Source organism: Ochotona princeps, chromosome 14 (assembly GCF_030435755.1).
Source record: "Ochotona princeps isolate mOchPri1 chromosome 14, mOchPri1.hap1, whole genome shotgun sequence".
NCBI classification, from domain to species: domain Eukaryota; kingdom Metazoa; phylum Chordata; class Mammalia; order Lagomorpha; family Ochotonidae; genus Ochotona; species Ochotona princeps.
In genome coordinates this window covers 31,408,404-31,430,844 of record NC_080845.1, presented here as the reverse complement: position 1 = coordinate 31,430,844, position 22,441 = coordinate 31,408,404, and the positions used below count along the sequence as shown (strand labels likewise).

Genomic DNA, 22,441 nt, shown 5'->3' with positions numbered 1-22,441 from the left:
TTTATCCTTCACACTGACCATGACCACATTCTTTGATCCCTAACACGGACTTCTAACTCAACTCCTGCTGTTGACCATTAACCTGATGCCCAATTCTTTTAACTCTTAAGCTGGTCAACCCACAAATTAATGACCCTCACCTAATCAAACGTCACCTCTGAGCAATTCCACTCACACCCATCACTTGGGTTTGAATCCCGGCATTTTATGCCTAAAAATGATCCTTTGATTCCTAAACCTATACCGCGCTTAAACCCAAACTCACCCGCGGCTTTCCTGCCCACATCCCCGCTATCAGCCGACACCAACTGCCCATCCCCGCCCTGCGGCCTCTCGGTGCCACCCCACTCCTTGCCCTCCCCCAAATCCTCCTGCAAGTAGAGGGCCGCTCCCCACCTCCCGCAGGACGGCCAGCCGAGGCACACCGGACGCTGACCCCTCCGGCAGACACCCCCGTCCGCCTCCCGGGGCCCCATCCCGCCCGGAGGCTCCAGCTCGGCCCCGCCGCGGCCTACCTGCGCTGCCCGGCTCGGTGCCCCGCCGCGAGCCCGCTCTCCAGCTCCTGCTCCGGGACGCGCGGAGCGCTCTCCGGCCTCGCCCTCCTTTCGAGACTCTCGGCCACTTCCGTCGGCGGAGCGTCCCCCACCCGCGGGCGGCGCCTTGGGCCCGCGCTCTATGGTTTCGGGGTCCCTGCAGGAAGCTGCTCTGGCCCCAGCTCTCGATGCTCGCGGGGGCCCGCCGAAAACTTGGCACGGCTCCTCGCCGGGCAGGAAGCGAGGGTGCGGCACGATCTGGAGCAAACGCCCCAACTGCGCCCGAGATCCCTGTTAGAGTCCTCACTCTTCCTTTTTCTAGCTCGAGGCGAAGGCGGAGGTGCATCCGCGCCGTCCCCGCCCTCGCGGGGTGGGTTGCGGCGACGGCGATGGAGGGAAACGCCTTCTTCGTTTGCATAGCCCCCGGGACGTGGCGCACCGCCTCGGCCACTTCCGCCTGGGAGGAAAGAACTACACATCCCGATAGGCCACGGGGCTGCGTGCGTCACTCAGGTTGTGCTGGAGGCTGAAGGGGAATTGAGTCTGGGCGCTGGGTGGGTGGGTCCGGCTGGAGAGCTACGGCCGCCGCCGCAGGGAAGCCGGACAGCAGAGGGGCGGCAGCGGACAGGTGGGAGGGCCTGTCCTCCCTGGCAGGTGAGGGGGCTGTCCTCCCTTGGCAGTTGAGGGGCCTGTCCTTCCTTGGCATAGTGAGCCCTAGTGTTTCGGCCCGTCTTTCCCGTAGATGGCCCAGATGGACCTGGCGTTGGACCCCGGCGAGCAGGACCTGCTGGGCTTCCTGCTGGAACAGAGCGGAGATTTGGGGGAGACGGTCGAGGAGGAGTTGGCGGAGGCTCCCCTGGACTGGGAGCTGTCTGAGGTGGGTGGGGTTTCAAGTGGGGCTAAGGGCAGGCGTTCAGCGAGGCTCCAGGGATGGTGATGGTGGTGACGGGGCCACGGGCCTGGGCATTGGAATCCGCTGCAGGTGCTGAGCGACTGGGAAGCCAAGGATTTGCTGGACGCCCTGCTGAGTCCGCCCGTGTCTCTCAGCTCGTGCCAGCCCTCCCCGGTGCTCCACGACCATACCTACTCACTCCCACAGGACTATGTCTCGGTGGAAGTAGGTGAGTGGAGTCAGTCCGGAGCGGGTGGAGAGGGTCCATGAGCCTGGCTGTTCACCCGTGCCCTCCTGCAGACAGTGGGAGCTGTGGTCAGGAGGAGACACCTCCGCTGTGTGCCGAGGAGCCCGCAGAGCAGGTACTGGGCCTGATTAACGGGGTGCAGCGGGATTATCGCCATTGTCCCCCATTTCCATGAGATGTCCCTCACACAACTGCTGCCGGCTCCCCACCCCTCCACCTCAGGAAGTGGCTACGCTGATGCTGACCGAGGAGGAGCGGCGGCTGTTGGAGAAGGAGGGGCTTACCCTGCCTGAAACTCTCCCCCTCACTAAGGTAAGGAGCCAGGCCTGGGGAGAGGTGGGCACAGGGAGGGGGGGCTCGTGAGTCACACTTTGGTTAAATGAAAAAACAAAACGAAAGAACTGAAGTTCCTTCAGGGAAGGGTGTCCAGGAGGGAGAGTGTAACGCCAATGGTTGCCTGGTAGAGCAGTGGGATGGGAAGATTGACTTGTAAGGTTGTGTTTGACAATTAGTTGCATTTCAAATGGCTAGCAGAGAGGATCCTGAATGTGTCTCTTACAAAGATGTGACAGCTCTGTTACCTTATCTGATGTTTATACTTAGTATACATTACTGAAATGTCACGCTGTGCCCTAGAAGTGTGTAGTTACTGTGTCAAAAATAAGATACAGTGGAGAGGAGGTGGGTGAGACTTGTAGCAAATGTGTTGGGGCGAGGTTAATGGGCTAGAAGCAGGGGTGGATCCTGGTTGTGTGAGCTAGGACATATTTTTGTATTCTCTTGAAGAAAAAAAAAGCTGCAGAATTACCAGTGCTGCATTAGGATAGGGTGGTGCAAAGGGCCACGCAAGCACTCTGACAGGTAAACCCACGACCTCCTGGTCTTGCTGAATGGAAAAATTGTTCTACAGAGCTCAGAGCTGAGCTAAGCCTCCTGACAAGTGGCACTACTGTAATGAAATCAGTGTTTGTTAACAGAAGGATGGAGGGAATGTCACTTTGTTAGAAGTACAAGGTCAGTCAGTGGTGTGGATAGGACAAGTATGGAAGGAAATGACATGTCCTCTCTGGGAAGCCAAGACCGTCTGATGCTAACCAACGTCCTACTTAGTGTCTGGGCTCTGGACAGATACCAAGAGGATGCAGTGGGCTCGAGAAAGTGTTCAGTTTGTCCAGGTCTTTTTCTTCTTTAAAGTCTGAGGAAATGCCAAGAGCCTTTAAACAGCTAGGTGAGATTTTGCTCTATACGACCCTAGAGGTAATAGGTCAGTTCAATGTGGAGAAACTAATGTGGAGGTAGATGCTGATTTGGGATTAAGATTTTCTGTTTCGGGTCTCTTTCCCTCCCCTTTCAAGAGGCACCCCACCTCCCGGCTTTTCGGAGGTGCTTCCCCTTCCCTCCCTTCCCTGCTCACCTGGTTCCTTCACAAACTTTTCTGTCTGCAAAAAAAAAAAAAAAATTTCTGTTTCATGAATGATTACAAATGGCCTGTCGGTGGTGGTTCTAATAGCTGGGCCAGTGCCCCTGAGTGAAAGGAGCTGTGGACGAGATTCCCGCCCTGCCCAAGGGGGAGAAGCATGGTGCCTTCCATGGATTCCTGCACTGCTCAGGAGGGTGAGTCACGTCGCCCTCCATCTCCTCTGACAAGGACTCTTTCTCTGTGCTCAGATGGAGGAGCAGGTTCTCAAACGAGTGCGGAGGAAGATTCGAAACAAAAAGTCTGCTCAGGAGAGCCGCCGGAAGAAGAAGGTGTACGTGGGAGGCCTGGAGAGCAGGTGCGATGGAGAGCCTGGTGGGGAGGACTAGTTGGCAGTGTTGGGAGGATTCAGGCCAGATATACACATCCCTGTTCTTCCCCTAGGGTCCTGAACTACACAGCCCAGAACCGGGAGCTGCAGAATAAAGTCCAGCTCCTGGAGGAACAAAATCTGTAAGCATCTGGCAGTGGCATTCCCTTCCCCCAGCCTCCTCCTGTCCCCTCACTGCTTCATGCTCTCTGTTCCCCATGGCGGGGAAAACTCCCAGATGCAAGGTCTTTACTGGGGTCGATTTCCAGACTCCCTCTGTAATGGGGGAATAACGTACAAGTAACTGGTGAGAAATACCAAGAAAAGGGGGCAATCCAGAAGACCCCCCCCAGGCAGGTGGCATCTGCTGGTAGGCAGGAATCTGGGCACTGGAGCCGGGCAAGGAAAGCACCTGAGCTGGGTGGGTGCTGGCAGGCTAGCAGGTGCAGAACATACGGAATGCCTGGTGAACAGCTTGTGCATGGCTGAGAAGGCCAGGAAGAACCAGTGAAGATGAACACAGAGGCGCATCAGCCCAGGGAGGGAGTTGTGGTTTTACTTTTTGTTTTTGTCATAATGAGGAACCTAGGATATTTTGTCCCCAGCAGAAAAAGTCATTTGGAATGCAAGCAGGAAGTCAAGCAGAATGCAAAGAGGACCCAGTGCACAGATAGAGGGAGTGGGCTTCCCATGAGGGTGTCATTGGGGGTATCAGGGTGCTCATTGCTGTCCCATTTGTCTAGGTCCCTCCTGGATCAGCTGAGGAAGCTCCAGGCCATGGTGATCGAGATATCAAACAAAAGCAGCAGCAGCAGCACCTGTGTGCTGGTGAGGACAGTGACAGGAGGGGAGTTTTTGCTCAGGGGGCAAGCTGCAAGGAGCCCTCTCCTTGGGTGACCCTTCTTTGTTCTCCCTGCGCTCCAGGTCCTGCTCTTCTCCTTTTGCCTCCTCCTGGTTCCAGCCATGTATTCCTTGGACAGCAGGGGGAGCCTGCCAGCTGCGCATAGAGGTAAGAGGCCCAGGGTGCCTTGAAGGTGTGGGTTAGGGAGTGGCCTGTCTGGCTCTTTAAGACTCTTGTCTCCTCAGTGTTGTCCCGGCAGCTCCGCGCCCTCCCCAGTGAGGACCCTCAGCAGCCGGACATGTGTGCCCCGCACTTGGAGGGAGCCAAGGACAGCACAGACCCATCGCTGGCTGGCTCAGACTATGTGCTCCAGGCCTCTGGCAACGCTTCCTGCCTGCTGGACTACATGCCTCAGCCTCCTGGCACGGAGTCTCCCCTGCAGGAGCCCTTCCCTGACCTCTTCCCACAGGACCCCTGCCCAGGCCCCATCCTTGTCCTGCCAGCAAACCGCACCACAAACGAGGGACAGCTGCCCACTCACAGCCCCTCATCTGTCATCTTACAGGACAGATACTCAGGTTAGATGTGAAGATGAGGGGGCATGCATCTCGTCAGAAGCCAGGGGGTAGGGGTGGGGGTCTTCCCTCATCTGGGTTCAGCAGAGGGCAGAGGGCTGGCCCCCAGTTCCTGTGTCCTGGGAGGAAGCCTGGAGGCTCAGACACAGCACACTTACTGGCCTTCTGGGTCTTTTATTTGTGTATCCATGTGTGTTTAACACCCCATGGATGGACCTAGGGAAATCAAGTGACATCCTAGAACATTTCATGCAGAGAGGGGAAGGATGAAAAAAGAAATAAATAAGTGATTCTAATGCCTGGATGACCCCAACCCCTCTTCACTGGCACAGCTGGGTGGGGAGGAGGGAAGGAGTATGATTGTCCTGGTGGCTCAGGGCTGCAGGAGGGTTTGCAGGGGCAGGGGGAGGGGAGGAAAGGCCAAGCTGCAGGCTGGGCTTGTGAGCGCCTCCCTCCCACGCTTCCCAGGGTTCACTCTGGGCTCAGGTTTGCTAAGGCAGTTCCTTTGGTCCAGGTTTAGGCCCTTTGCTAGGTTCTCTGTCCTGTGCAGCTGTCTGCCCGGAGGTCTTTTTCTCTTGCTGTTGTTGCAGGGCCAGCTGCATGGCCCAGATGCTCAGGGGTCGCATATAGGCCAGCGAACGGAACACCTGCTGCTGGCAGTAGGCCTCTGGGGTCTGGAAGGCCAGGCCCAGGCGCTCCCACACGGTGCGGTAGCAGCCTTCCGCTGTCCGGAAGCCTTCCCAAGTCAGGCCCTGTGGGGAGAGGTGGCGGTTACACTTGATACCCCTACCCTCCCTGAAAAGCCATTTCAGCCAGACTGATTTACAGCAGGGTCTCTGCCCTCAAGGGAGCTCCTGGGGGAGGCAGATGTGACCACAGGCAGAAGGGGCTGGAAGTACCAGGGAAGAGAAGGCTTATTGATGCATGCGGTTATGCCTCCAACAAATCTGCTGGCTGAAGCAGCTTTCTGGGTGCAAGTACAGAGGGGGACGAGATGGGGAAAGGAGTGCGTTACCTCTTGGATCATGGTGGCTGCCAGCCCGTAGACCACACCCACCCAGACTTCATCAGACTGCACGCTGGATCTGTCGGGGACACCATGAGGCTGCATCCCATTCACAGCCCCCATAACTCCTCCTGCAAAGGCCTGCACGTTGAGTTCGAAGATGGTTTGGAGTGCACGGACCACATGTGGTGTGGGAAATACCTGAAGGGGCAAAGGGGGCAGGTTTTGGGGAGTAGGGGGGACATGGTCTCATAATTGCTTCCCATCTCCAAGGAAAATCCACTTTTCTGTCAAGCTCCATTGAGTCTCCCTCACCTCAGTGTCTCCTTCTCCTAGGCCACAGGCCTTCAGGAACCATTGGCCAGCACACTGGTCAGACATGACACTACGGGACTGAGGCTGAGCACTGCTGTCATAGTTGTAGTAACGACCTGGAGTAGAAGGCGGCCCAAATGAGGCTCCTGGGACCCCTTCAGTGGCCGTTAAGACTCCAGGGTCCCCGTGACCCGATGCCTGTCCCACTCACCATTCCACAGCAGTCTCTCATAGGCTTCTTGGCCCCGGTGAAGGATGGAGGAGAACTTATCCTGCACGTCCTGAGCCCCACACAGCGCAGCCATTTGAACCATCACGGCCACGGCTGCCAGCCACAGCCCTCCACAGTAAGCGCTGATCAGAGAGGCACACGTTTGAAGATCAGACTGGCGCCTCCAGCCACCTCCATGCAAATAAAAACACAGAAACTGGGGCCTAGACCCCCCTCCTCAGGCCTCCCAGAAACCTCTCCCTGCCTCTACCTGGGACCGGTGGTGACCCATCCATCATAGGTCTGGTCTGCGTAGCCTCCATTCTCAATGAGTCCATCATGGTCCTTGTCAAATTTCATTTCAGACTCCATCACAGCCTAGAGAGGAACCAAGACACTGCAGACCTAGGTATTATAGGATGGATGGTAGGCAACTGGCCTCTTCCCCCAGTACCAGCTATGCCCCAACACACTGCCCACTGTGCAGGCGTCCCTTACCAGACACACAGGCCACATGTCCTTCAGGAAGGCTTGGTCACCTGTCAGGTAATAGTCCCGATAAATCTGCAGCACAAACTTCAGGTTCAGGTCCTTCCAGTCAGCAGTGTCATGGATCAAGTATGCGTTGATCCGGAGCCATGGCTCATCGTCTGTGGGAGAGGAGGGGACCTGATCTGTTTGCATTGGTGGATAGGGTGGCAGGTGTGCCAAGTGAGGAAGGGAAGCTGGCCTCGTACCTGGGTCCCCAATATCATGAGGGATGACATTCTTCCTTTTCACATGTCCCATCTCCCCACTCATCAGGTATCGTCGCCGAGTCAGGTCCTCCTTCAGGGTGGCCAGAGCTGGGGGAACAATGTACAAGTGGGGTGGGGTGGGGGAAGCAGAGACTGGACAGGCTCAGGGCAGGATATGGGGCCATGGGTGTGACCCCACAAGACAGATAGTTAACAGGATATAGATCTAGTGGGGGCAGGAGAGGAAGGGGAAGAAGAGAGTCTGGAACCACAGGTTCAGGGAGCTAAGAGGGCAGAGGCAGCATGAAAGGGACCCTCACCCATGTCATACTGTAGGCTGAGCTCGAGTTTAGGCCAGAGCATGACGAGAGCAAAGGAAGCATAGAAGTGGACATCATATGTGTTGTACATGCGGTACTCCTGGCCTGGAGGAATGAGGGGGACACAGTGATGTCAGAATTCCTGCTTCCCTTTTCCAGTCCCAACTTAGCTTGTCGTCGGGAGGTGGAGGAGGGACACTGCCATTTACCCCTCATCCCAGCTCATTGTGTCTTGGGGGGCACCACCTGGCCTGCCGTGCCCAAGCCCACCAGCAGCCCATACCCTCAAGGTAGCCAAAGCGGCCATAGTCACGGAGGATGGGGCGCAGCTGACTCATGCTGTCTCCCAGTTCCTCCGGCAGGGAGTCCTCAGGAACCTCTAGCCACACCGTGCCTCCGTCAGCCATGAAGTACAGTTCATTGAACAGCGCAGATTTGTACCAGGCAGGCAAAGATCTGGGGAGGTGGGCAGAGGGAACCATTTAGCGGGTGTTGGCCGCCCAAGATGGGACTCAGAGGGTCCACAGGGTGGGGACAGGAATCCCAGCACGACTCTGCTGACTTCTGTGGACAGAGTCCCATGTGGATCTGGGCATGTGGGAGAGAGGCACAGCCAGACCCTACAGACACCTGTCTTCCAGTACTGGGCTCTGCCACGCGGAGATCCTGTCTTCCCAATCTGCATATCGGCACAGTGCATAATGGCTCAGGGCAGGTGCTGCGTCACCATCTGTGCCAAAGAACCGTGTGTACCGCCTGGGGCAGAAACACAGAGGAGGTGGAGTGAAACATGGGCTCCAGGTCAAAGCCACTGTGCCTGGGAGCCTGTGCTTTTCCAGGTCCTCTCACCTGTGGTGGACTTGTCCCTTAGCTCCAAACATGATCTTGGGCATGTCCCAAGCCAGTGAAAACTCCAGGCGGCACTGGCCTCGAGCTGGTAGTTTGCTTGACACGCAGACAGCCCCTGCGATACCCACTCCCTTCTGCGAAGGGGCGCTTTGTCCTGAGGGGAGTACAAGAGGAATGAGCACAGGCACTCGCAGCAGCTCCAGGGCCAGGGACCTCCAACTTGGGGAACAGGCCTGTTTATGACCAAGGCCTCCCATGCCTGGTCCCAAAACTGGGACAACCCTTCTCCCACCACCTCCCTGTCAGACCCCCCCATCACCAGTAGGGGAGTCCAGCTGTCCATCCTGGAGTAGATCCTGCCACACCTGCTGCCCAGTGCCATCAGGGTCAAAGGTTGTGATGTGGGTGACCGTGGTATCTGCCTGTTAAGGAGCCAAAGGCTCTGTGAGGGCCAGCTGCACCAGTGTGCTGGGCTTTGGCAGCCCCCTCCACATCCCTGGGCACTCTCACCTCCACATTCCAGAAAGTGATGAGGGTGGGGACTTAAGAGTTGAAGGAATGCAGAGACCATGAACGGGGTGGAGGTGAATTTAGGAACTGGTCTGACAGGAGGGGCTCTAGGGGCTGAGGGGGCAGGGGCTCTTCCATTACCGTGAGGCGTGCAGCCACAGCCATGGTGTAGGGATTTGGTGGAGTTGGGTGGTGCAGCAGCAGCCCCTGCACAGTCTCCCCGTCTCGCTCCAGCCTGAAGGGCTCGTTCCACAAACCCCCTGTGGCATCATCTCCACCCCCTAGTCCGTTGCGCATGGAAAACATGATGGACACATCCAAAGCTTCGTCCCCTTCGTTCTGCACGTCCCACACAAACACTCCTACAGGCAGGCAGCTGTCCTGGGGGCAGAAGATTGTACTTTGTGGTTCTAGAGAGGGCCTGCCAGGTCCCACTCCCCAGAATGGGCCCTGGGCACAGAGGACCTGATTCAAACACGCTCTAGTGTACTCTCTGCTGTCGTCGCCTGCATCTCCCTGTTTCCTTGCTGGAGACACGAATGTCTGATGGTGAGGTCAGTGTGATGCTTATGCCTGCAGCCCCTCTCTTGCATAGTCAGGGAGTTTCCAGCAAAGGCAGATCTCGGGGGTAGGGTGGGAGTGGGGACAGGCACAGGGGGGAGATGGTGGGGAGCCTCACCTTATAGTCGTGGGGCAAGATGGGTGTGATCTGGCGGCAGGTGAGGGTGACGTTCTGGCCAGGAAGCTGATAGACGGTCCAGGCTCGGGGATAGAGGGCATGGTAGAAAGCAAAGTACCCGCACAGGCCCCAGTTCCAGTTACGGAGGACGCTTGGGCGCTCCAGTGACAGGACTTGCTGGTATACAGTCTGTCCTCTCCGACGCAAGCACACTGTGAACTTAAGAGACAGGTGAGGTTAGGCTATGCCACCGGTACCACATCAGCCTCCCTCTCCTCCTCCCCCTCCCGCTGGGATTCTTAGTCTTAGGTCGTCCCCCAGGCCTTCCCCACAAGCCCAAGTCCTGCTGCCTCCCCCTCCAGCTCTCTCCTCAACCATCTTCCTTTCCCCTCTCCACTGCAGTGATCTCTGGGGCCCCAATCTACATGATCTCTGCCGATTCTCTCTGCCCTTTCTTATCTGGGTAGTAGAGTGATCTTTGTTACAGACAAATCAAGATAGGTCAGTCTCTGCTCATGTTTCAGTAACTCCCATGACCCTCAAGTTAAATCTAAACTCTTAACCTGACTTCTTGACCTGGCCTCTCCCTGCCTAGCATATTCATTCCCTTTTTAAGCACCTGCATTCCGGTCCTATAAAACACTTAGCTCTTTGGGCACAGTATATGTTTCTTCCTCCACAGCACAGCTTGTGCATCCTCTCCATGTGGCAAAACTGCTTATCCTTCAAGGTCTAGGTCAGATGTTAACTCCTTTTCCTCCAGCAGAGAATCATTCTAGTGTGCCCTGTCCACATTGGCCAGCCTTGGCACATTATGTCATAATGTGTCTGCTTACTATTCTGCTTCTCTGCCTGTTCTGTGTGTTCCTTGGAGGGGAGGGAGCCTCTCCAGGTCCCTATTTTCTAGTAGAACTAACTGCTCTGTCTTGGTGGTGACTGGTCCTGCAGTGTCCATTCACTGCAAGTTCAGCTTCCCCAGTGGAAATGGAAGCTGCTGGGGAAGCAGAGGCTCTGAGAAATCAATGTCTCTTCCGATGGTGCAAACTTTGATTATTTTTATTGTACAAGGAGACTTTTAATGTTGTTGTACTAGTTCAGGATTGTTAAGATCATAGAGAGAACTGGCTCTGAAGCCCAGGCTTTCCCATCAGCAACCCTGTGACCTTGGACATGTGACTAAACTGCATGGTGTTTTACTTCCTCATGTGTAAAATGAGCATGACCATGCTACACATCTCATAAGGCTGTTTTTCATACCGACTACACGAGAAGCCCAGCATTGCGCCTAGCCACTCGAAGCATGCAGTAATTAACTGGAGAGTCACTATTCCAGAAGGCATTGCCCTCAGGATATCTAAGGGATGAGGCAGAGGGGGACTCAGGGGCACCGAGCAGGACCAGTAAACCAGAGTTGGGGACAGCATTATCATTAATGAGTCTTGACATTTGCCAGTCATTTCTCCTTTGAAGATGAGCCCTCAGCTAGGAAGTACTGGGAAGAGAACTCGAAAGGGAGGTCATTAGGGAGACAGTACAAAAGGCCAGATAGCTCTGGCAAGAATGCCTTAGAAGGAGGTATAAAGCCAAGAGATCTGAGCCCAGGCAGAGCAGGCTTTTTGGGCCCTAAACCAGAGAGACCTTCTGAGGCGTCAGCAGCAGCAGGGAGCTGACCTCAGCCGAAGATTTACAAGGAGGGGTGCTGGACAGTTCCACTGTGCATCTTTGATTCCCATGAATGTCTAGACTCTCTAGGCCTACCACCTGTCCCTCCCACCAAGTGAGGTGACCTGAGACTCCTCTGCTCTCTCTGTGGCTGGGTTCTAGCTGTGCTGCAGTGTTAAGGGGGGCAGAAGGCATTTACTGGAGACGCCAAGGCCATTGACTCTTTCCAGGAATGTGTGCTATGTGTGTCTCATGTCTCTAGAAAGCCCTGGCCTAGGGCTGGGCATGCAGAGAACATCTGCACAGTACTGACCGGATTGAATCTATATCTATACCCATTGGTTACATGCTACACTGTCCTCCACCTCTAGGCTCTTACTTGGTCAGCGATGACTGTCCGGTGCTGGTATATTCCAGGGTCAAGCTGCCAACGGCAGAACTGACCTCTCCATCCACGGGTGATCGTGCCGCCCCCAATGCCGCCCAAGGGGCAACCTACAGGGACAATCAGGATGATCAGTGGCATGTGGGGAAAAGAAAACAAGCCCCTTTCTTGTCCTCTTAATGACGGCTTCCTCTGAAAACCTCGGGAACAGAGGAGCGGGGCTGTCTGCGTAAACAGGAAGCTCCTTTGCCACGCTCGTGGCAGAGCTGGAGTTTGGGCTGGGGCGAGGCTCACCATAGATCTGTCTCAGGGGTATGCAATTGAACATGTCGATGAAAGGCATTTTCTTTTCCACCTGAGTCTTCTGGTACCACCACTTCAAGTACCTAGGAGCAAGCGGCAGCGTGACGGGGAGGGGCAGGGTCCGCAGGGGCTGTGGGTACCCACCTCTCTCTGGACACCCAGCGTTGGACCTTGCAAGGATTAGTCACTTTGGCTTCCAAACCTCTCTTGTTGATTTCTTTGCAGGTCAAAGTCTTCCCAGTAACCCAGCTCCCTTCACTTCTCCTCTTTGTTCTTGGAGGAGACTTTCTGATCTTTCCTCACCCCTCCTAACTCCACTGCCAGGTGCATTTGTCTGTGGCGTTCAAAGGGCTAGTTACGGGTTTCCTGGCCTCCGCCCTCCACCCCTAACCTCCGAACCAGCCTAGGCTGCCAAGGGATGATCATTTCCTTAATATGATTATTTTTCTTCCTGACTATGAAAGGTGAACATTTGGAGGATATATTATGTAGAAGGGGATTTAAAAGAAAAAGTCATCCCACCCATATTTAACCAGTGTTTATTTACATATCGGTTACTTCCTCTGAAGTCCTTTTTCTTTCTTTTTTTAAAAAACTAAGTTTTCTGAATTTGCTTTCTCATAATATTCCAGTAAACTCCCAACATTTTCCTGGTCTCAGCAGAGGAAACAGTGCCTGACATCTGACCTGGCCTATGTTTGAATTTTTATCTCCTACACTCACCAAACAAACCCCTCCCTGAACAACCCCTGTCCTGCCAGGCTCTTGCCCACTCTCCTCCCTGTCCAACCACCCACCACCACATGTAATGAGGAACTGGATATGTATGCCCTTGAGCTTTGGTTTCCTCAACGACAAGATAGGGAGACCTACTGCCCTGGCCATCTCCTGCAATGGTCCAAAGAGCAAGTGACGACAGGTAGATAAGAATGCCATCAAGTGCAGTGTTTGCAGCAGCAGTTACTGCTTGCCTGCACACTATCTAAATTCCTCATCGCACACTGCCTTGTTATTTTAGAGCTGCTCATGTGAGTCTGACATATTTTTAAGTGCCCTGGGGAAAGGGACAGTGACAAAAACTAGTTGGTGTATGACCCGAATCTCTAATAAGCATAAGGCAGGACCCATGGTCTGCAGTCCATAAACGTTTGCTGAAGTTACAAATAAATGAATGAATATAAAATGGAGCATGTGCGGGGCCAGGGCCAGGGGGAGACAAACCAGAGCACAGGAAGGGGAAATGTAATTTAAAAATACGGCTAGCATATTCTGGGGGTGAGGGAGAGGGAGGGAACACAAAGGATGAGACAGGGACAAGGCAGAAGAGCTTCTGCCAGCTCAGAGCAAAGTGGAGAAACCAGAGGCCAGGTAGGCCTGGCAGAGGGAAGGCGTGCACCTGGGATTTAGGGCACCCAGGGAGAAGCAAGATAAGCAGACAGGAAGAAGGGAGAACTGTCCAGAGTCCTTCCTTGTCTCACCTCTGCTTTCTCAATGCAGACCCTGTCCCACTTCCCAAAAGCCCTGTGTCTGTGACCACACTTTATTCTGGCATGGTGAGCTAGGGGGCTAAGCACAACTGCAAGCCTTTGTGATTAATTTTTAGGGGCTCAAGGGGCTAGGATACTTGCCTGTTCTTGACCTCAGTGTCCCTACCACATGCAACCCACTCTGCTGCTCTTAGAACCTTGTGTCTTACTCTGATCCAAAAAGTTGTGGGCTCAGCGCCTGAGTCAGTTTCCAAAGCAGCTTGGAGGGCTGACAGTCTTGTCCAGTCTAGGCCACCCACACAGGCACTAGGAAGGGAACCAGAAGTGCAAGCCGCACTGGGCTCTTGCAGCTGGCCAGGGCTGGGGGTTAGGAATGTGGCCTCCCCACCACAGTCTCTCAGTTCTGACAAGGGAAGAGGCAGGTGCCCTCGTTTACATAGAAGTGGTCAGAGCCCGACCTCCCAGCCTTTATGCTTCCCTCCCCAGCTCCATGTTTACTGTGTGCACTGACTCAGGATGACCTCAGGGTGATGCTGCTGCTGTCTATCTTCACATCCACCTGTTCCTGTTCACAGGTATGGCTCCTCATGGCTAGTCTCTCAACTAGCGGGGGGCCAGATGGGTCCTACAACCCAGAGTGCGTTCTGATGTTTGTGTGTGTGTATCCTTTGGGGGGCAGGGGAGAGAAAGTTTTGGAAAACCACCGGCAGAGACCCCAGCACGAGGCAAAAGGGCATCTCTCATCACCCTCTCTTCAGGGTTGGGAGCAGGCAGCCCTTCCCTGACTGGCTACAGTTACAGCAAGAGGAAAGAAAAAGAGTTGTGCTTCAATTGGAACACCTTGTGCCTAAATGAGGCAGAGAAAATGCCCCCAGCCACAGACGGGTAGGCCTCCGAGGCAGCTCCTCCTCTCATATAAAACATTGTGTCCTCCAGAGCAGCCAGGCTAGCCTATTCCACTTGGCTACAAAGTGCAGCTGATCCCAGCAGGAACTCTTGGGGGAAAAAAGGGGGAGGGAGGATTTGGGACAGGGGCCCAGGGATGAGCCCGCCTGCCTTCTCAGTCTTTTCCCACCTCTGCTGACAGGTTTGAACAGGAACAAGTGAAGCCGAGAGCACTGTAGGGTTTAGGATGTACTCACCTCAAGCCCATGCCCACATGCTTAATCAAATTCTTCAAGGAGACGTGGTTAACATGAAAGGGTTTCCTCTTCTCTGTAAACTCATGAGCCAGGCAGATGCGCCAGCCAAAGGGAGGTACCTGGTAGCCCCTGGCTTTACCCTCATAGGAGGCCATCAGCTGCCCAGAGTCCTCAGGGTTACAGCCGCCTGGCTCCGTGGGGGATTGACTGGCCTCAGGGCTCCCGCAGTCCGTAACTGGCACAGCCTCCGTGACTCCAGCATCTTCGGGGCAATGCACCTGCAGGTCTCCTTTAGCACAGCTGATCTGCTCCGAGGCTGGGACTCCGGTTCCCATGTTCCTTGGATGCTGGGTCTCCACGACCATCCGGTCCCAGGCCCCGCACCCTCCCAAAGTGGCCGCCAAATCAAGACGCGGGCGCCGGTGGCAGTTAGGTGCCGTCCCGGGGGGGGTGCCGGACGTTGGGGAACGCGGAGGTGAGCTAGTGTCTCCGTGGGGTCAGCGAGCTCCGGCTGCTGCTGCGGCGGCGACAGCAATGAAGCCGCTTCGGGCTGCTGTGCGGCGGTATCTCTAAGTCCTGGGCGGGAAGGGTCGGGCCTCGTCGTCATTGGGCTGCGGGGATTAGCTCCCCCGGCCAAAGGGCGACTGGGCCCTCCGAGAGGGGAGGAGCCTGGCGGACCGGCCTGCCAGGCGCCGCCCCGGGGACCGGCCCGCCAGGCTCCGCCCCGGGAGCGGCCCGGGCTGTAGCTGCAGCCTCGGCCAGCTCTCCCTGCCGCGGCGCCAGGGCTTGCCTAGAGCCGGACACCGGGTCCCGCCAAGCAGGTGTCGGGGCAGCACCCTCCTCCAGGTGTCAGTGCGTGGGAAGGTGACCCACGGGGCCAGGGCCAACAGAGCCCTTTCCGGTCCGGCCTGCTGGGCGCTTCCGGCCGGAAGGGGTTCCTTGTAGGCTGGAGGGTGGAAGGGAACCGAAGGGAAGTCCCGCCTTTGCCGCACCACCGACGCCGCGGACACTACCGTGCACCTGGCCTGGTCCCGGAGGGCTGGGCAGGTGAGTAAGGGCCTCGGTGAGCTGAGACCTCCAGTGTCCATCACGCTAGATGATTGACGGTCGCGATCTCGGACTGGAAAATGGAACCCTGAGGCAAAGGAGAACAGCCTGGGTTTCAGGGGGCCAGAGACGGGGGTGTAGGGGAAATAGCAAGGTACTGAGAGATGGGGGTCTGGAACCCAGAGAGATACCCACCTCCTAGGGAGTTTTGAAGCAAGCAACACCCCTGTCTGCCTGCCCCCTCCCCAAGTCTGTCTGCTCCCTCTAGCCCCAAACGAGGCCTTTGCAGCCCTCATTCCTTGGTGTTTGCTGCAGTCCCCCTTCCTCCCTCGGTGCTGACCTCCGACCCCTCTTTTCCTTCTAGATCTGATTGCGGAGCTGCCATGATTGAAGTGGTAGCTGAGCTGAGCCGAGGTCCTGTGTTTCTGGCTGGGGAGGTGCTTGAGTGTATGGTGACGGTCACCAACCCCCTTCCCCCCACAGCCACTTCAGCATCCAGGTAGGGATGCTGGTACTGGGGGATGGAGGAGGGAGAAGGAAGCCTGGCATCTGGTGCCTAAGCCAGAGCTTGGGGAGCCTTGGAGCTACACCACCACTTCCTGCCTCTGTGAGCTGTTTCATAGGAAATGGCAGTGACAAAGTGCTCCCTTCTCAGTCTGTCCCCTTCCGTCTCTCCATTGGTACCCACAGTGCACTTGTCTTCATTCAGTGGCTCGTCTTTGGTGTTGGGATCACTAGCACAGCCTCGCAACCTTATTGGTTGTGAGTTTGGAAATGCATTTGTTAGCAGTCACCCTCTAATGGCTTCTTCTTTGTCTTTTTCTCACAGTGAGGCTTTGGCATGGGCCAGTGCCCAGATCCACTGCCAGTTACATGCCAGTGAGAGTCGAGTAGCCCTGCCTCCCCCTGACTCCAATCAGCCAGATGTGCAGCCTGACAGCCAGACCGTGTTTCTGCCACATCGAGGTTGGGCATGGGGTGGGGGCAGTTGTCTTGGGAAGAGGGTAACATGGTTGTCTCCTGGGGTGAAGTTCTTATGCAGTGTGTCACATCAATAGTGTGTGTCGGGGGAAAGTAATGATTGTTTTCATGGCCTGTATTCCCACTTCCCCATGAGAAAGGGGGCTGATGACCGTCCACAGCCTTTCCTCAATGTGTGTGCCCCAGCACGGCTGCTGATTTCTGTCTTCTTCCCCTTTTCTTAGGTGAAAGAGGTCAGTGTATTCTTTCTACTCCACCAAAAATTCTGTTCTGTGACCTGAGGCTGGACCCGGGGGAGTCCAAATCATGTGAGTGATCATTCTCATGCCTCATGGCCTGCCACGCCTCCTGGAGGGAGGACTCTGGCTGCCCCCTAGCTGTCCTGACTCCTGCTTCCCAACCAGACTCCTACAGTGAAGCACTGCCCATAGACGGACCACCCTCCTTTCGAGGTCAGTCAGTCAAGTATGTCTACAAGCTGACCATTGGCTGCCAGCGCGTCAACTCACCCATCACTTTGCTCAGGGTCCCTTTGAGGGTTCTTGTGCTTACTGGTGAGTAAGGGGCCCTGGAGTAAGGGGTAGAACCTTATCCAACCACAAGTCTAGGGGGCTACAAGAGAGGGATCGAGGGGGTGTGTCCAGCTCTCAGTGAGAGTGCTGGGAGGCCAGGAGGAAATGGTTGTAGAGCAGAACAGCTTGTCAACAGATATGTCAACCCCAGGCCTGGCTTGCTTACCTACAGCCCTCTAAAGTTGGAGCCTAGAACCTTAGCCTTCCAGTCATCTCTTCTCTGCTAGCATCACCTCCCCCAATTCTCCCCATAGGCCTGCAAGATGTCTGGTTTCCCCAGGATGAGGCTGTAGCCCCATCCAGTCCTTTCTTGGAAGAGGATGAAGGAGGGAAGAAGGATTCATGGCTGACCGAGCTTGCCGGGGAGCGCCTTATGGCTACCACATCCTGCCGCAGCCTCCGTGAGGATCCTTCCAGAATTGCCCTAACCCACCTTCCCTCATAGTGGGCCTGTCTCAGAGACAGAGGTTTTTAAGTGCCATCCGTGACTTCAGAAGGTTCATGGAAAATTTATGTTATTTTACACCTCATCCCTGATTATAAAGAGAGGCTCCAACTTTGGGCTTCGGATGCCTGCCCCCCTAGAGAATCCCCAAAAACCTAATGTCAACGCTAGGTTTACTGTGTCCCATTGTCCCCAGATCTGTACAATATCAGTGATGGCCAAGGGAAGGTTGGGACATTTGGCATCTTCAAATCTGTATACAGACTCGGTGAGGACGTGGTGGGGACCTTGAACTTAGGAGAAGGAACCGTAGCTTGTTTACAGGTGAGAGGGGTATAGGGACTGGTGGGCTAGGGCGGGAGGAGGAGGGCCTGTATAAAGGTGGGGTGGGATGCAGAAGTGGGCCATGGGGGCTTCCAGAGCCCCTTGGGTAAAACAGCTGATGGGTGGGCCACCCTCTCACCTGGCCAGTGCTTCCACACACCTGTGAACATGTGTCTTTCTTTTCGCTTTCAGTTTTCCGTGAGCTTGCAGACTGAAGAGCGTGTTCAGCCTGAGTACCAGCGGCGCCGGGGGGCAGGAGGTGTCCCCTCTGTGTCCCATGTAACTCATGCGCGCCACCAGGAGTCCTGCCTGCACACCACCAGGACCAGCTTCTCCCTCCCGATCCCGCTCAGCTGTACCCCAGGCTTCTGCACAGCCATCGGTGAGACCCGGATGGTGCTTGGAAGTGGGGCTGAGGCAGGGAGTATCTGTTAGGCAGAAAGCATTGGGTCTCAGTTGCTCACATACACCTAGGGATACTCATGCCCAACCTGGAGCCGAGGCTGCTTCCTCACTACTGCTGCTCCTTGGGTCAGATGTTCTCACCTGTAAGCACTTTCTAGAACTTCTCCATCCCCACCTGCTGGCACCTCTCTGATGCAGTTGGTGATTGCCCAGCAGCTCAACCTCCAGCTACCCAGGCCTTTACCTGTCCCACTTGTGGATCCCAAGATTCTTGACCCCGCTATCCTCACTGCCTATCTCTGGCTAACACATCCAAAAGATTTTTAAAAAACTATTTATTTGAAAAAAAAAAAAAAAAAACTGGCTGATCTGGTTCATTGTTCAAATGCCTAAAACAGCCAAGGTTGGGCCAGGCCAAAGCCTGCAGCTGGGAACTCTATCCTGACCTCCTGTGTGGGTGACAGGAACCCAGCAACTGGAGCCATCATCTGCAGCTTCCCAGGAGGCTGGAATCAGGAAAAGAGCTGCGACTGGAGTCTAGGTGCTTCACTGTGGGATGCACATTTCCCAAGTGATGTCAAACACCTGCTCTGATATCCTAGACTGCTTTCAAAACAAAACAATAAAACCACCTTGATCCTAGCTCTCTGCCCTCTGATTGCTGTCTTCTGAATTCAGTTTTTTTCTTCTCATTCACTAACCACATCCTGTCATCAATTTGTACTCTTGCTTGTCTCTAATACCTGTTTATCTTTGTCTCCCACAGTGTCCCTGAAGTGGAGATTGCATTTTGAATTTGTGACCTCGCGAGAGCCCGGTTTGGTGCTCCTTCCCCCCATGGAACAGTCTGAGCCTGCTACCTGGACAGGTCCTGAGCAAGTGCCTGTGGACACCTTCAGCTGGGACCTCCCCATCAAGGTGCTGCCTACAAGCCCCACCCTGGCCTCGTACGCTGCCCCAGGCCCCAGCACCAGCACCATAACCATCTGAAACTGTCCCCTTGTTTTCCTTGGCAGCAGCTTCTTCAGGATGCTGAGAAACTCAATCCCTCGACTGTAGGAGTAGGACCCACTCTTTCCATCTGGGGGACCAGTGGCACAGATAATGAGAGGCAGGCCTTCAGCTGTAGCATTAATTTATTGACTCAGAAATGAACAGGCAGCTGTTAGTGGTTTCCCTGGAAGTGGCAGCAGAAGTCAGCAGTCAGCAGGGGGTGGCGGACTCCTGTGGAGCTTAGCCAGCCTGGGGAGCAGGAGCCCCAGAAACAGGCGTGTTGGCTGAGCCCCACTCCAAATCGGGCCCTCTCCCTTTACAGGGCAACTGAGGGTCAGATTTTTGCACCAGGGAGAACTGACAGGTTCCAGGTTCCTGGCGAACCTCGCATTCAGCAGGGAAGTCAATAGGATGCTGGGACCTGCGGAACCAAGGGTGGGGAAGAAGTCAGCACAGCCAAAGGCCATCCCTATGTGCCCTGTCCCACCTGCCTGCTCCCAGCATTCCTCACTTCCTCTCCTTCAGTGTCCTCCTTCCCCCACCCCAGATCCCCTGAGCTCACACCAACTACATAGGGACATTATGGTTCATAGTAAGAGTATCTTCCCTCTGGCTCCACCCCAGCCTCCCTCATTTTGTAGCCTGCAGCCTTTCTGAAAGAGTGACAACACTCTGGGAACTACCTTCAGGTCCAGCTAGTCTCATGCCATTCCTTAAGCATTCTTGCTACCAGGCAACCTGGTTACTCCCATCTCTCACACAAAAGCATCCCCTCTCCACCCAGCCACCTTTGGTCACTCACGTGTCACAGCAGCCCACGCCGACTGGGTGCAGACAGGTGCAGTGGAAACAGTCCTTGCGGAGCCAGGACTCGCCCAGGGTGAAGTACTTGCCTTCATACTGACAAGGGGCTGGGGAAGAACAGAAAATGGTGGTGAGGGGGTAGAACACTGTTGTGCACTCTCCCCCAGCTTAGTCTGTCCTGGATCACAGCTGGGAGGGAGTCTGGGTGTTTGACACGGGATCATCTCTAAGCCACCTCCCCACTCCCGGTAGCCCTCAGCCTCTGGCAGAGTCTCTCAACCCACTTTACCTTGAGCTTGGAAGTAGCACTTGCTGTGCACTCCTTGGTGCTGGAGGAGTAGAGACATCACCAAGCAGAGAATCCCCCAGCCTCCCAGGATCCCTTTGGCCTGCCCAACCCACAGCATCCTTAAAGCCAGTCGTGCAGCACCCGTTGCTTGGACCCTGCTCAGCTTCCGTGCGGGCTGCTCTGGTCTGCTCTGTGCTTCTTGCCTTGAGCCTTAGCGACTGTCTTTGTCCCTTGGGCTTTGGGCTCAGACCATCTCCTTGCCCTCTGTCTCATAGGCTGGAGATGTTTATAAAGTAAGGACCCTGGCCCCCTGCTGAGTGGAGCTGGAAAATCTGTAACTCCGTTTCCTGAGGTGAGGGCATGAAAACAAGAGGTCCAGCTTTAACAAGCTGTGAGAGCTGATTCATGCCAGCACAGCTTGCAGGAGGGAGGTGGCCCAGGAAGGGGCACTGGACCTTCCCCAGCAAGGGTTGGGGGAGGAGTGAGGGGCCCAGGTGGTCCTCAGATCTGCCCCTGACCTGGAGAAAAGGAAGCATTCCACCATCTGCACTTCCCCCAACTTCCCTCCTCTCCCCCCACATGGCGCTGCCACCACCAAGGGTGTGTAGGCTGGGATCCCTGCCTGAACCGGAGGGAGGCATTTCCTGGGGATGGCTAATCCTGTGCCCCAGCCAAACCGGGGAGCTGTGGCAGGGTGCGACAGCCAGAGGCTCCAGGAGAGTGGGCAGGCACCTGGAGTACAGAATGTATTGCCCTCAGCTCCTGGTGCGGGGTTCACCTCCCCAACAACCTGTGTTTCCCAGCAACTAGGCTGCTCCTGGGATAGCAGAGAGAGGGACTGCTCTCTGCAGGCATCCATCACCTGCAAAGAGATGCATAAACTGTACCTGGAGTCACCTTTTATCCTTTTGAAGAGGAACATTTCTGATGGCCTCATGGTGGCAGTGGAGGCGGCAGTCCATGCTCATGGGGGCTCTCGGGGAGGGCGTGAGGTTTTAGGAACTGATTCTCTGACGTCTGCCTTGGAGTTTCCCACAGGTCCTATTGGACCCAGAATGGGCTGCAGAACCGGCTCCTGGGATTCTCATCCTGACTCCATTTACCAGCTATGTGACCTTAGGCAAGTTCCCAAACATCTCCCAACCTGTTTCCTCATCTATAAATGGGGGGGATGGTAATGCCAGCTCAGAGAGTTGTTATGAGATAGCACACATGACATGCTTAGCTCCTTGTCCAGCATGTAGAGCCCTCAGAAAATACCTGCTACTGTGATTGGTGCTTGAAGCTCAGCGAGTTTGTAGGCAACCCTGGGCAGTTCTGGGTAACTTTCAGCCAGGGATTGTTCGCTCCTGGTAGACTTCTGTGTCCTTGCCATCCCTGCTCCCTCTTGGGAAGAACTGGTGCCTCCAGGAGCATTTTTTGGCTTCGTGCCCTGTGTTGAAGCCTGAATGTACTGTTTGAGAAATAGTGTTGCTGGTCAACCTGCATGCCCCAGCTCAGAGTTCTTGCCCCGTGCCTTGGAGAGAGCTGCCATGTTCTCATCAGCCTTCCAGCTAGCCTCACAGTCCCTGCTTTTTCTCATTAGGATTCCAACCCTGTCCCCACTCGTGTGAGCTGTCAAGTTCATAGGATGGCTGAAGCTAGCCATCTCTGATAACTACAGGCCCTGTTCAAACTGCCTGCCTTTCACTTTCACACATTAAGGACCTGTGTTTCAGCTCGGTCTTGTACTCCAAGACTCACTCACTGCTTGTGACCCTGTATACGAGTGAGCAGCCTCTGGCTGACTTTCAGAGGGCTGCCCAGCTTGTTCGCTTCCCCAGAACAACCATGCATCTCAGACTGCATAGCTGGCCTCTTCTAAGAAGTCAGATTTAGGGAGTGGAAATCACTACCAACATGCTTGGCCTTAGCTGATCTGATACTTTTTCCAGCTTAGTGGAATGCCAGAAAGGGAGAACTCAGGGCTGCAGCAAGTTGCAGGGTAGACCTGAGTGCTGGAAGCAGGGCCTGGGACAGCTCTCAGTAGTAACAGGTGTGTTGGAAGGCCTGTCTAGCAACAGGGCTCAGAAATACAGTCAGTGGTCAGTAGTCCTGCCA

At 55.3% G+C, this 22,441-nt stretch overlaps 5 protein-coding genes across 9 annotated transcripts in view; 2 read left to right on the top strand and 3 right to left on the bottom strand.

Moving 5' to 3' along the window:
* The window catches only part of TLN1 (talin 1), a 32,192-nt gene extending 31,359 nt beyond the window's left edge, over window positions 1-833 (bottom strand). For both annotated transcript variants that reach the window (XM_058672727.1, XM_058672728.1), the window contains exon 1: window positions 516-833. The gene's annotated coding sequence lies outside the window, so the exon portion shown is untranslated. The remainder of the gene's footprint in view (window positions 1-515) is intronic.
* CREB3 (cAMP responsive element binding protein 3) lies at window positions 812-5,175 on the top strand. The gene is made up of 10 exons (XM_004581005.2): window positions 812-1,033; window positions 1,276-1,410; window positions 1,516-1,654; window positions 1,726-1,787; window positions 1,895-1,984; window positions 3,341-3,447; window positions 3,534-3,602; window positions 4,203-4,287; window positions 4,384-4,468; window positions 4,546-5,175. The coding sequence occupies exons 1-10, from the start codon at window positions 923-925 to the stop codon at window positions 4,881-4,883; spliced, it is 1,221 nt and encodes a 406-aa protein (XP_004581062.2). The 5' UTR covers window positions 812-922; the 3' UTR covers window positions 4,884-5,175.
* On the bottom strand, window positions 5,034-14,881 carry GBA2 (glucosylceramidase beta 2). 3 transcript variants are annotated; one of them, XM_004581194.4, is made up of 17 exons: window positions 14,482-14,881; window positions 11,844-11,935; window positions 11,544-11,659; window positions 9,503-9,721; window positions 8,965-9,204; window positions 8,633-8,735; window positions 8,314-8,467; window positions 8,095-8,220; window positions 7,748-7,920; window positions 7,465-7,569; window positions 7,145-7,252; window positions 6,906-7,057; window positions 6,679-6,785; window positions 6,408-6,550; window positions 6,197-6,312; window positions 5,891-6,082; window positions 5,034-5,627 (listed from the first exon to the last, which is right to left on the bottom strand). In XM_004581194.4, exons 1-17 carry the CDS (start codon window positions 14,844-14,846, stop codon window positions 5,367-5,369), a joined length of 2,772 nt encoding a protein of 923 aa, XP_004581251.2. In that variant the 5' UTR covers window positions 14,847-14,881; the 3' UTR covers window positions 5,034-5,366. The 3 variants fall into 3 exon arrangements, with proteins under 3 accessions (XP_004581251.2, XP_058528713.1, XP_058528712.1); XM_058672730.1 differs by having other exon boundaries at window positions 8,965-9,199; window positions 14,482-14,528; XM_058672729.1 differs by lacking the exon at window positions 8,965-9,204.
* RGP1 (RGP1 homolog, RAB6A GEF complex partner 1) lies at window positions 13,897-19,461 on the top strand. Of its 2 annotated transcripts, none has more exons than XM_058672732.1 (9): window positions 13,897-13,914; window positions 15,893-16,027; window positions 16,358-16,494; window positions 16,734-16,817; window positions 16,914-17,063; window positions 17,336-17,482; window positions 17,723-17,850; window positions 18,043-18,232; window positions 19,022-19,461. In XM_058672732.1, the coding sequence occupies exons 2-9, from the start codon at window positions 15,912-15,914 to the stop codon at window positions 19,243-19,245; spliced, it is 1,176 nt and encodes a 391-aa protein (XP_058528715.1). In that variant the 5' UTR covers window positions 13,897-13,914; window positions 15,893-15,911; the 3' UTR covers window positions 19,246-19,461. The 2 variants fall into 2 exon arrangements, with proteins under 2 accessions (XP_058528715.1, XP_004581061.1); XM_004581004.3 differs by lacking the exon at window positions 13,897-13,914 and adding an exon at window positions 15,417-15,544.
* Window positions 19,462-19,488: 27 nt separating this feature from the next.
* On the bottom strand, window positions 19,489-21,278 carry MSMP (microseminoprotein, prostate associated). The gene is made up of 4 exons (XM_058672868.1): window positions 21,229-21,278; window positions 20,342-20,544; window positions 20,051-20,159; window positions 19,489-19,669 (listed from the first exon to the last, which is right to left on the bottom strand). The coding sequence occupies exons 1-4, from the start codon at window positions 21,276-21,278 to the stop codon at window positions 19,489-19,491; spliced, it is 543 nt and encodes a 180-aa protein (XP_058528851.1).
* Between the last annotated feature and the right edge of the window lie 1,163 nt (window positions 21,279-22,441).